This window comes from Empidonax traillii, unplaced genomic scaffold (assembly GCF_003031625.1).
Source record: "Empidonax traillii isolate 1590-97213 ecotype Southwest subspecies unplaced genomic scaffold, ASM303162v1 scaffold328:size603334, whole genome shotgun sequence".
Classification (NCBI taxonomy): domain Eukaryota; kingdom Metazoa; phylum Chordata; class Aves; order Passeriformes; family Tyrannidae; genus Empidonax; species Empidonax traillii.
The window spans coordinates 99,248-111,596 of NW_020955521.1; the positions used below are offsets into that span (position 1 = coordinate 99,248).

Genomic DNA, 12,349 nt, shown 5'->3' on the forward strand with positions numbered 1-12,349 from the left:
AATTCTGATAATTATATTTGTGTTTTTGATATCTGCAAGTGTACATAAGGAGCATCACATGACATGTAAAGACAGAGCACCATACAGAGCATATGTCCTTTATAGTCTGCACAGTTATTTATGCCAAGAAGTGAAAGACTATATCCAATTTCACCTCCAATGTTTCTTAAGAAAAAATTCCCCTCTTGCTAGTGGAGCTCACAAGTATAATTCAGGGCTAACTTGGAGCATTTCTGCTCAGTTCAACCTGATGCTTTGCAGCATCCTGTCCATTCTCAGCATCCCTCTCTCCCATATTCCAGGCCCCTAGACTCTTCGCTCCCTCTGTACGTGGATGAATTGAGACACAAGCTCACTCTGTCCTGGGTGGTGTTGTGGAATGGTGTTTCTTTGGGCTTCCTCTCACTTTTGTGAGAGATGCCATTGTGCTTCTCATTGAGACCAGGGAAAAGTAAAAATGCTTGTTGTCCTTTTTCCTCCATCGACTTGTTTAAATGACCATGTCAAGTGTTAGTGTGTCAGTACATTCCTTGAGACATGTTTACTGGGGAGCTGCTAGATGAGCCAAACATACTTTGGTTTAGCGTTTTCCAGCCAAATAGGATATTTGTGGGCAGAAAGCAGCAGAAGTGTCTAGGAGGCCCTGGCACAGTGCTGGGTGCACCCCAACAGTGCCTGCTGACTCTGGGCGTGAAGCCTCGGCTGCCAGTGCTGGCAATCCCAACCTTGACCAGAGGTTACCAGTCAGGAACAGGATAAAATAGTTTTTTTTTATTTGGATTCTGAGTGGGGGCACACCTGTGTGACCCCACAAGGAAGCCGTGTTTTGAGTGGGACAGAGTTCAAGAAGCATTTGGACAACAGTCTCAGGCACATGGGTCGGGAGTTGGACTCGATGATCTTTGCGGGACCCTTTCAACTCAGAGTGTTCTGTGATACTGTGATTCCCTGTAAAATGCCACCCGGACTCGCTCCGCTCAGCCGTCCCGCCCGCAGGTATAGGCTCCGGGGCTCCCGCGCCCCGTCATGCTGCGAGACAAACACCCCGAAAGCGGCGCCGAGCTCTGCCGCGCCGCGCCACGCCGCGCCGCATCGGCCGGGCCCGACCCGGCACGGCATAGGAACCCCCCGCCTCGGCCCCGCCGCGGAGGCGTCGGGCGGGGACGGCGGTAGGGCGGGGATACCGCAAACCGCCTATCGCGGCCTATTTGTGCCTTGATGGACGTGAGAAACAGCCAATGAGAGAGCGCCGTCCCTGATGGGTGTGGGCTCGGCCGCTCGAGGCGCGGCCAATGAGCGGCGCGGAGGCGGGCGGGGGGCGGGGCGGTGTGTCGCGCCCCCGCGGCGCTGCGCGCGGCCGAGGTGGAGAGGTGGGAGCGGGCTGCGCCGCCGCGCGCTCGGGCTGAGCGGCCGCGGGGCCGGGACGGGCACAGCGGGCACAGCCGCGGGACGGGACGGGACGGGACGGATCGGGACGGATCGGGACAGGCAGGGCAGCAGCAGTCGCCGCAGCCATGGATCACTACGACCCGCAGCAGACCAATGACTACATGCAGCCGGAGGAGGACTGGGACCGGGACCTGCTCCTCGACCCAGCCTGGGAGAAGCAGCAGAGGAAGGTGGGCGCACCTCTGTCCTCTCCCCTCACACGCCCATCCGTCGTGCTGCCGGGACCCGGCCCCGCCGTCCCCTCTGCCACCGCGGCGGGGCCGGTGCGCACCCGGCCGGGGGCTGGCGCGGCGCTGCGCGGCGTGGCGGGGCCGCGGGGGCGGGCGGGCGGGCAGGTGATGGCGGAACGGGGAGGGAGGAAGGGAGGTGAGGCGGCAGGGCCCCCACAGCAACAGATGTCCGCCCTGCCACCGGCACCTGGCCCGCAGGTGCGGGCGGGCGGAGCGGGGACGCCGGGGGCGATGGCGGGGCCCCACCGCATCCCCCCTGCACGCCCGCCGCCTGCGCCCCGGCCCCGCCGGCCGGCGGCGGGACGGCAATTGGCTTCTGGTTTGAATGGTGTGGTTTAGGGCAGGGCTTGCGCGGAGCTCATGTCCAAAAATGGTAACATTCGGCCCTTTTTTTAAACCGAAAGGGTGGCGGTGGGGAGGGGAGCTCAGGAGGAGCTCCGGCCTCTCCGCTCGCTAGTTATTTTTTTTTCCCCTCCTCTTTTAAACCAAAAGCATCCTGTATTAGATCACTCAGGAATCCTAATCCCCGAAACATTTCCGTTTTAGTCACTCCATCAGACAACAATAAAGCAGAATTTGGAACGGCACTCGTGCTGGCATGGCAGGGGCACCGCGGGGTGCAGCAGGCTCCCGCCGAGCTTCCCAGACGGTCACTCGTTCTCTCTGGACTCTTTTTGGATCGCGCCTTGCACTGCTCGAGCTGCGAGCAGGCAGGAAAACCCCAAACCTTCCATGCGAGAGGGGACAATATTGCCTTTTATGCATGAGTGATATATTAATATATATAGTGTAGCCCGATGTGCAGAGCTTTCTGTAAAGAGCTGGGAACAACTGGGAAGGATAACACCAGTGAGAAGATGCTTATTCCTCTTTAACCTTTCTCCCCCCCACACACACTCCTCTGCTTCCAGATTAAGAGTTTTCAGGTTCTCTCTTTCAGAGCTATCTGAAATGGTGCCACTTAGAAGTCTTTACCCTGGAGCCTGATGAGTTAATTGAAGGTGATATCTACAGACCTTCTGTCAGCAATTTCCTCACTCAGGGACTTGAGTGGTAAGAGTAGAGAGAACAAGAAGTAAAGTGTACAAACAAGGGCATTTAATGGAGAAAGAGTTGATAGTGTGTGAGCTTACAATTCCAACAAAGGAAAAGCGAGGAATATAATCTTGGTCTGGGGTGTGAGTCCTGGATGGCTTATCGGAAGTCAGAGCTCTATTCCTTTGAGGAGGGAAGTCTCTTCCTTTTCAAAAGATCTGCCTGGCTGCGAACTCTGTTTCCAGCCCCACGCCTATGTCTGGCCAATACATCTAGAAACAGACCGTGGGGCCCAGAGCGAGATGGGCTCACAGGCTGTGAAGGGAAATGGTTGTCATGCTGTCGGTTTTTTTGGCTTTCATGGTGCAGGGAGAGGTAGAATATTTTCTGTGTAGTGGGACACTGATTTGGTTGTCAGAAGCAGGAGTGGAACGTTTGGATTCAAAAGAAGTCTCAAACCCCAGGTTCTGGTACATGCTGTAAATACGCTTTTAATATCACCTCCCTCCAGGAGACTCTAAGTCCTGTTGGTCCTATCACAAGAGGGTGACAGAGAGCTACTCTGTTAACTTGGGTTACTTGTGCGGAGGGGAGAAGCCAAGAGGGATTTTTACGGAATGAATACATCTGCTTCAGAATGATCAAAGCCGACTTCTTTTGATGGTAGATTGCTACCAGTTGAACTTGATGTGCTCTCTCCAGCTTGCTGGAGAGGGGTCTATATCATTAATTGTCTGTTATTGGTGGAGGGGTCACTTTGCTGTTTCTCTTCCTGCTGATGGACAACTGAAGCTGTTGTTCCCTTCTACCGTGAGTGCAAGCTCATAGTTTTATGGTGTCCCACCCCTCTGGTGTCTGTAGTTAGGAAGGATCAGATCTGGGAGCAATGGCTCTTCCCTGTTGCAAACTATAGGGTTAATGACGCCTCAGAGAGGTTGATGACTGGACCCCCAGCCTGGGCAGGCTGTGCAGATGTCAAAGACAGTCTTGATCCTCTCATGGGGGTTTGAATGTGACTAAAAGCCCTGTTGGGGTCTTGGGGCTTGCTTCCTTCGGAGGTAAGGAGGTAACAGTATCTACCAAGCATAAGCCTGGGATGTGCGATGCAGTAAAACTGTCACTCCTTCTTACCTGTGAAATGAAATCATTGCAGTAGTTAAATATAAATGTTCATTAAAATACCTGTTAGTTAATAGCTTACGGAGATCAACAAGAGAGATTCAAGCTTCCCAAATATTTGTGTAGGCTCACTTCAGGCTCTGTCTTTTCTGATTGACTCAAGTGTTTTAGGTTTCCCTTCACCTAAGTCTGATTGAAGTACCATTGAATTATTGTCATAATTATTATTTATAGCACTGAAGTCAGCCAGTGAGTCACTCAAAATTTTGATGCTCGGGCCCTCTCTGGGAGCAGGGACAGCATGTCTAAAGTAATACAGTGAGCAAGTGTCTGTGCAAGAAGTGTCTGTGTCTTGCTGGCTGTTTTCAACCCATCCCCTTTGTGTCCTGGCTCAGTAAGGCCCTGTGGGCTGAGGACAGCTGTGCCACAGTACTGTCCTGCCAGGCTTTGTGCAGCTAGGACTAATTGAGACTTGGGAAGCAAGCAGTCTAGAGATGTTGCTCAAAGATGAATTATGTCCAGCTTCCCTTCTCCTGGCTGCACGGGTTCAGCAGAACTCAGGGTGTACATCAGAAGTGGGAACATCTACTGATTTTTAGTAATGGCCTCTACAGGAGCATTATAAGGACAAGTTTGCTGAGTTTTTGGGAGCTGATTTGCCGGTTCCCTCCCTGCACTGAGACAGATATTATTACATCCTTTGCTCTTTGGGATGGTACTTTGAAATGGATAAATAGGCGAAGTGCAGAGTGAATTTCATATTTGAAGGGTGAAGCCTGGCCTCTTGAATATGATACAGAGAAGAAATTATGGTCTTGTACCTCTTCCTATCTGTCTCTTCCTGAGAAGCTACTGTTTTATGATGTAGGAATAAAATGACAGTTTCTGGGAGGAAAGCAGCTTTCCATAGGAAGCCTATTTTTCATGTCTATCAGAATAGACTAAGAGGTTTTAAAGAGCTTATCACAGCACTGCTATTCCTAAGTGGCAAAAAATACAATGTGCAGAATGAATTCAGCTACTTTTCATCTGATGTAAAACTCTGCACAATCTTTTGTGCAGGAGCAGGAGGTCTCTTGTGAGGATTAAAATACTTTCTCCTTTGAACTGTGTTTCAGTAGTTTGAACTGTTGAACTCAGTAGTTTCTTCTAATAGCCTTTTCTTTCTTCTGCCTTCTCTCCTGTCTGGAGTCAAGCCTCCAAGTAGCACTAGCCAAGGCATAATAAGATTGATCCTTGTTTCCCGGTGTTACAAAGCAAAACTTGCTGGAAGCCAGTACAACCTTCTCACCTAGCTGTCGAGATAGACAAGCTTGCCATGTAAAAAATACATACATGGGTGTTTAGTGGCCAAGAGATTGTCACTTGCACCCACAAGGACATTTCTCCCAGTTGATGACAAATGGCCAGCTGCAGTGTTCAATATTTTCCTGACGGGCTGGTTCAGGAGCTGGATTTGGCACGAGGGACTAGGTGAGCCTCTTGGTGCTCAGCATGCCTGCCTCATCTTCGCAGGTGAGGGGAAGAGTACTGGTGAGAAGAATAACTGCCATCTACCTCCAGCCTCCTGAGTGTCCCAGAGAGGTCAGGAATGCCACTGGGGTGAAGCTGATGTTGTTGGGGAGGACTGGTAGGGGTCAGGCTTCAGACCCTCCGTATAACAGACTCTCCCATTGGCCGCTCTCATTTCATGAGCTGGTTGCTCAAGGTACACCTCATTCAGGTTTATTTTAAAATCTGACCTGAAGCAACTGGTCTCAGCTGAAGAGCTAGCAGGGAAACTTTAAATGCCAAATTGCTTTATGTCCTGACAGCTGCTGTCTTGATAATGAGTAGGAAACGGTGTTCATTTGCAGCATGTAGAAGACAGCCATATGTAACTTAAATGCTGTAGGAAAGGATAGTAATGCTTTCTTTATTTAAAACAAAGATAAAATTGATGGAAATAAATGTCCTTGTCTTTATCCAGTGCTGCTCTGCCTCATGAGGCTGACATCTCTGTGGCAATGTGGCAATAAATAATATCTCTGTCTGAGAGAACTGTACTGTTCAGATTTGTGGTGCTGCTGAAACAGTGATAGCACAAGCTTTGGGAGCACCTTTTCTGCCCTGAAGAAGTGCTTACTAAACACAGTGGTTCATGAACTTACAGAAATTCTCGGTTAGAAACTGCAGTCTCCCAGAACCCCTCTCATCGCTCTGTGCCGTGTACTGCATGTAAAGATACAGTAACTAAAAAGCCATGGATCTTGTGGCCCTTCTCTGTCTCCAGCAGGTCTTACTGCTCTTGCTATGGTTTGAATTTTGCTGTGCCGTTGGAGGTGGGGTTGTTAATGATAGAAAGTATCCATTAAACAGAGCCCCTATGGAAACACCCCCACTCCAAGCCTGTAGCACGCTCAGATCAGGTGGTATGAGTGTGACTATTATCTCTGAGAAAATGTTAAAGTCACAATCACTGTTTCTTTTTCCCTCCTATTCAGAATGCTATGTAAGGGGGAAAACTAAGGAGAAAGTAGGCTTGGGCTTAGAGGAGACCGTATTCTTTGAGGAGGACTCTATAACAGATTCCAAGGATCAACTTGTATATGACTGAACGTATGATACTCACCAAAATGTGTTGAACTTTTCCTTCTAATCCTCTAGGGAAGGGTGAAGCACCTCAAAGGCATCCAGCTATCAGCCCAGTGATGTCAAGTGTGTCTGTCTGGGGAATTTCTTGCTGACCGCTTCAGGCAATCAGTTTAAATTCTTGTGCATGTGATTTAGTAATGACATTTTTTCTGTGCATAAGTGCAAAGGCTAGAGAGGATAACATTGTTTTCTGCCTTGATCACTTGCCTGCTTGCAGTGCTCGTAGCTTAGGGCATCTGGTGTGCCACTTAGGGCATCTTTAAGTAGAAGCTGTTAGGAAACCAGTTTTGTTTTTATTTGGTGAGAACTTGTCCCCTCAGAAGGAACCAGGTGCTGTATAATTCAAGTGTAACTGGATGTATGAGAATGTGGGCTGGTAAACCTGTTCAGTAGGAGTGTTCAAGAACACTGGAATCACAGTTTTAGAAGCCATGTGTGTTACAGTGGTGAACAGTGAACGGTAACTGCTTGTGCCAGCCCTGAGCTCCTGCTGAAGGCACTTTGCTCTTCTCATGTGCACTGTGTGAGAGGTGCAGTTCTCATGCATTTTTAATTGGAGGAGAAGCAGGGTTCAGTTGACCTCCTCAGCCAGGTTGTGAGTGTGTGCTTTTCTGTGCTGCCTCACTGGAATTCACTGAAAACACTGACCTGAAGTTCTTAAGGCTGGCACAAGCAGCAGTGACTGAGATGGTGAAAACTTGCATGGCTGTGCTGGGGAAGGACTGAGAGTATTTTCCAGCTGCCTGTGGATTATCACTGTTGTGCCTAACACCTCGCCTGTTCTCTGGGGTGCACTTATGCTAGCAGAGAATGGCTGTGCTCATTCTTACAATGAGGTGTGGAAAGCAGTCACTGTAGAAAAGAGGCTGGAGAACTGTCTGGGGAAATGTTGTGAAGCTGCAAAAATACGACATACAGTGGACTGGTCTCACTTTAATTTGTTGTGCCTGCCCCAGGGGCTTACTAGATATGCTGCTGTGATTTTTTAGAGGTATTTTGTGCAATCTTAGAAATTACGTTTGAGAAGATGGAAGACAGTGCAACAGAGTTTCCTTGTCTTTTGTATGAGAATATACAACTGATTTCTTGCCATGTGTGACTATTAGAAACATGATGGTTACCATAAGGAATGTGCTTAGCATAACTTCTACAAATCTTCTATAGCAACTGTCATCCCCTCAAAGCCATATGTGAACTGTGTCTAAAGGAGGGGAAAAGATGTATAATATTCTTGACAACTGCTAGGGTAGGAAAAACATAACCTCAGCTAGAGAGGCGCTTACTTACCTTTTCTTCAGAGAGGCATGAGATTTTGGGGCTGAAGCATGTTACTCAGAGCTTTTATCTGTTGGGATGAGTTGGTGTAGAGTGGAGAGATGGACTTGTCAGCGGCAGAACTGTCTGTGTGATGCTAGTCATGCCAGAGAAGTCTGTTTTATTGAAGTCTGTAGAGCCACCCACCACTTTATTTTGATCCTGGCATGTGACACTGACATACAGGTTCCCAGTAGTCACCCAGATGCCTCAGACAGAACTGGGGTCTTCTTGGGCCAATCATGAAAAGGCTTGAGTGAGCAAATCATGAATATGATTAACAAAAAGAGCTCACTTCCTCTTCCCCTCTTGCTGTTGCCTTCCCTGCTCTTGTTCCCCGCCTTCCCTGCTCTCTGCATGAGAGCAGAACTTGGTCATAGGATGTTTGTGGTGTGGCGTGGTGCCAGTATTACCTCTTGGCTCCCTATTAGGCAGTAAAGCAGAACTGTTTTTTTCCCATGCTGGTTTCCTGTCGTTGTGTCTTTCCCGCTCAGCTGGCAATGAGTGTACTCTGTTGGTAAGGGTTGGGTCAGGCCTTTGCAAGCCAACCCTTGTACCAGTACTGCAGCTTGCTGTCCTCGTGCCTTTGCCTACAGTTGTCCTCCTCTTCTTCTTCTTCCAAATCCATGGCTGCTTTGAAGCACTACAACATAAATGAGGCTCTGCAGAGACATTCTCAAACCTCAGTGCTCTGAAACAGGTCCCATTGGCAGGGCTGAGGTATGTGTGCATAAACAGAGGGGATTTTGGTCTCTCATCCAGATGAGTTCTCGATTTGTCATTCTGTTCAACCCTGTGGTGTGAGAAATTACAGCAAAACTGACCTTTCTGTTATTGCATTAGAGCCAAGATGGGAAGTGCTGGCAAGTGAAAAGACCGTGTCTTGACTACATTCACTACAGTGGACACCAGTGTTGTATGCTTCCATATCACCTGATCTGTCACTCAGACTGGAGTGGTTTCAAGTAGGTTTCTGAATACCAGTGAATCAGGGCTACTGGGCAATCTTACAGAAACACCAGTGTGGATAGTTGATAGGTAGGTGAGGCTGCAGGGCAGATTTCTTAAGCAGCAACTTTTTCCACATCCTCTTAGATGGCTTATGTGGTCAATGGGAAGGCAGGGATGACTTGATAGATGAGCTGGTTGCTACTTTTGGCAGTCTGCTTGACTTTGCAGTGACTGAGCATTACTGCAGTGTAGGGCCTGTGCTTCAGGATAGCATAGGTGGGCTCTGCTCATGTGTCCTATGCATGGCCCTCATTCTTCAGAGGACCCTTCTTGAAATCTTGTGTTTCTGTCACATAACACAGCATGAATGTGCAACTGGTTCGCTCTGCTCCTTCCTTGACCACAATTCTGGGTGGCTGGAGAAATTTCACACAGAATACTTGTGTTTCATTTTACAACACTGAGAACATCTGCTGTGTCCTACAGAGGTGCTGAACCAAGGGCAGTTGGCAGTGGAGGAAGGACTTCTGCTTTCCATGGCCTGTGGGTCAGGCAGCCAGGGCACTTGCTACTCCTCACTGCAACATATGATGCTACGCACTCAGACTTTACTGCTGCTGTAAATGGAAGTTGTGCTGTTACATCTTCGCTGCGGGAGCTAGCCCGTAAAGGTCTCTGAGAGATGAGAGAGAGTGAGAGAACCATATACGGTCTCAGCATCCCAGCTGAGTGCTCTTTTCTTCATCATGGAAAGTAATGTGTACATCCTAGAGCCCTGTTTCCTGGTCGGATTCCGTGGCTCTACAGGTTCTGAATTTCTCTTGCTATCCAATGTACTTACTTACCTGTAATCCCCCTCCTCACTTTATTTAAATCTACCCTTCAGTAAATGAAGAGTTAGTTTTGCTACTTAAATGAATTAATGTGGGAAGAACATAGTGAATGTCTGAGCAATTTATATTGTGTGTAGTGCTTTTATGGACTTTTATAAACCTTTGCATATTTTTATAAGTACTATAAGTTATAAGTCCCAAGATGGCTGCAGGTGTCTCCTCAAGAACAAAGAAAAACGTGGGTCAAGAAGAAGGTGGAGCTTGTTAAAGTAAACTATTGCTTGGTTATCTGTTAATGTCCAATTATAAAGGAATTTGTAATGGATGTTTTCAGCTGGATGGTAACCGGTGTCCAATTGTATGCTTCTTGTCACGGGACCTTGAGTAGAAATGTTATAAAAACCCTGGACCATCGCAATAAATTAAACCCAAGAAAAATTTAAATTTTGACTCCATGGGTGGGAAAAAAAGCAAACTAATTTCTTAACTACTAAACAATGTAAAAAAAAAAAGAGGCTGTTTAAAACTGTTTAGACCACATCTACACCAGGGTTTATCACAACCGAAAGCACTCAATTTTCTAAGGAAAACTTTGATTGCAGCCAAAATCAGTTCCTGCTTTTTAAGCATATTTATGCTTCCGTGTGAGTTTCCTACATGTCTTCTCTGGTTTGGGAGATGTGGAGGTCTCCCACCAATGAAGTAGGGGAGAGCAGTAGCTCGAGTGCAAGGGTGTGGTGGCAAGAGGAGTGTGGGTGTATGTTTGTTCAAGCTTCTGCCTTCCCTCTAGCTCTGCTTGTGGTGTTGCTGTACAGGAGGAGCCTGTCCAGAGGAAACATTGTTCTTGGCCACACCTAGTTCTCTGCACACAGCGTGAGACCCTGTGCTTCGTCAGTGCTTGCTCATCAAGCACCTTTTGGCAGTGGCACTTGGTGGCTGCGCTGTGCAGAGAAGGCTGGGTGGGGGCACTGGGGGAGTACATTCATAAACAGGAACCAGTCTGTTTCAAAGTGGCCAACGTGTGGAAACTTGCTGTTTCCCAAGGGTTTTGTTGGGCCGTTGGGGAACTCTGGCCAGGGATGAAACTATTTCCAGCTGTGGTGAGCCAAGTCTGAACTCACTCCGGGCAAGATGCCCAGATCCATTGGTTTTCTCCTGCCAGAAATCCTCGCTCTCCAACCAGTGATACCAAGCTCAGTTTATGCCAGTCCTCAGCTGAAAGACCTCTGAAGGAAAAGAAAACAAGGAGACCAAGCAGAGCAAGATACTCCTTGGAGGAGGGAGCAAGGGGAGTCACTGAAGAGCTTGTGCAAGGGATACCAATGGTGGTGTGTCACCGCTAAGGGCTGGCTATTGTTGGTGAGGGCTGATAGAGGTGTAGGGACCTGCTTTTCCTAGGGCGAGTAGAGAAGTAAAAGTGGGTGGTTGTGGTGCAAGGGTTTGGCTTTCCTCGGTTAGGCAGAGCTACCTGGCTTGCAGGGACATGACATATTGTTGGCAGTACCATCAGGGGAGTCGTCTGTGAATGAGTATTTTTCCTTTCATTGTGGTTTCAACACACTGGGGATTTCTTCTGTAAAGTAGGATATTGCTTTACTCTTTCTTGGAAGGTGCCCTTGAAGGTGGGGAGACTGTGTATGTGGGAGTCTTGCCTTCCTTAGAAAAGGTATGGCCACAAAAAACTTAATCTTCCAGAGCTGGCAGTCCTTGTTGCAGTTTCTGCATTGGGATAGGGCTTTTTGCAGGGATCCATTGGTCCAGTTTGATTTTCTGCAGACTGCTCTGTAGTCAGATACTATAAAAGAGCAAAGAGATGTGTGTGGCAGGTGTGTAGGGAGCCTACCTGCGTGTTTCTTGTACAGGCTTCTAGTCCTCCCAGTGCTGGCAACAACTGCTAATGAAAGGAAATTTCTGCTCTTTTTAGTGAGTGTTCTTGGCTCTTGATAGTGTGGGTGTTTGCATGAGGCTGTTTGGTTGGAGCTAGCAGGTCTCTGCTAAAGAGCTTCTAAAATGCCTGTAGTCACAACTCCTTGCGTGCTGAAACAAAGCATCTCAGGCATGATACTCTGTCAGTAACTTAGCGTGTACACACCTGCCTGCATCATGTCTTTTCAGTCCAGTCATGGAGGGGTGGTGGAGTTGACAGGACCAGCGTATTAACAGAAGACCTTCTGTTCCTGCAAACACACCTCCTCCAACACTGCTAATTTTCATGAGCCAGCATATCATTTAGTGACACATTACACTGCTTCTTGCTGTTGCAGCCTGTTGCAAGTAGTCTGACCCAGCCAGCTACTAACAGCCTCCTATGGGGTGGACTGCTGAAATCTGTTTCCATCCTAAACCCAAAGGAGTATTTCCCTCCCCCTCCTGTAATGGGTTGTTTCTTTAAAGCTGTTAACTGGCCATAATCCAACCATTACTACTGTAATTAGTGAACTGCTTACAGTAACTAAAGCATTTGAAGCATAATATCCTCTGTTTGCAGAGCTTGGAACAACTTTTGCCTGCAGTCCTGTGGGAGGTAATTACTGCCGATGGTCCAGGGGTGGGTGCGGGGGACATAGGACAAGCCTGGCACAGCTGCCACACTACCTCTTGTGCCAAGCTCCAGCTGCTGCCCTGTGGCCTTCCCGCAGCAGGGAGAAGCCTGGGAGCCCCAGAGATGTGAGCCGGTGTGCGTAGCTTATGGTGGTGATCTGTTGTCAGAAAAGAGCCTTCTCTTTGCAAGCTGTGGCAGAAGACCGTGGTGTCGGGTGGATCTTGCAGGGCAGCTGGTGGCAC

The 12,349-nt window shown here is 48.5% G+C and overlaps 1 protein-coding gene across 6 annotated transcripts in view; it reads left to right on the top strand.

Moving 5' to 3' along the window:
- Positions 1-1,352: 1,352 nt before the first annotated feature.
- Positions 1,353-12,349, top strand: part of ACTN1 (actinin alpha 1) — an 88,194-nt gene continuing 77,197 nt past the window's right edge. For all 6 annotated transcript variants that reach the window (XM_027891721.1, XM_027891720.1, XM_027891714.1 and 3 more), the window contains exon 1: positions 1,353-1,619. In XM_027891721.1, the coding sequence (XP_027747522.1) occupies positions 1,515-1,619 (105 nt within the window). In that variant the 5' untranslated portion in view covers positions 1,353-1,514. The remainder of the gene's footprint in view (positions 1,620-12,349) is intronic.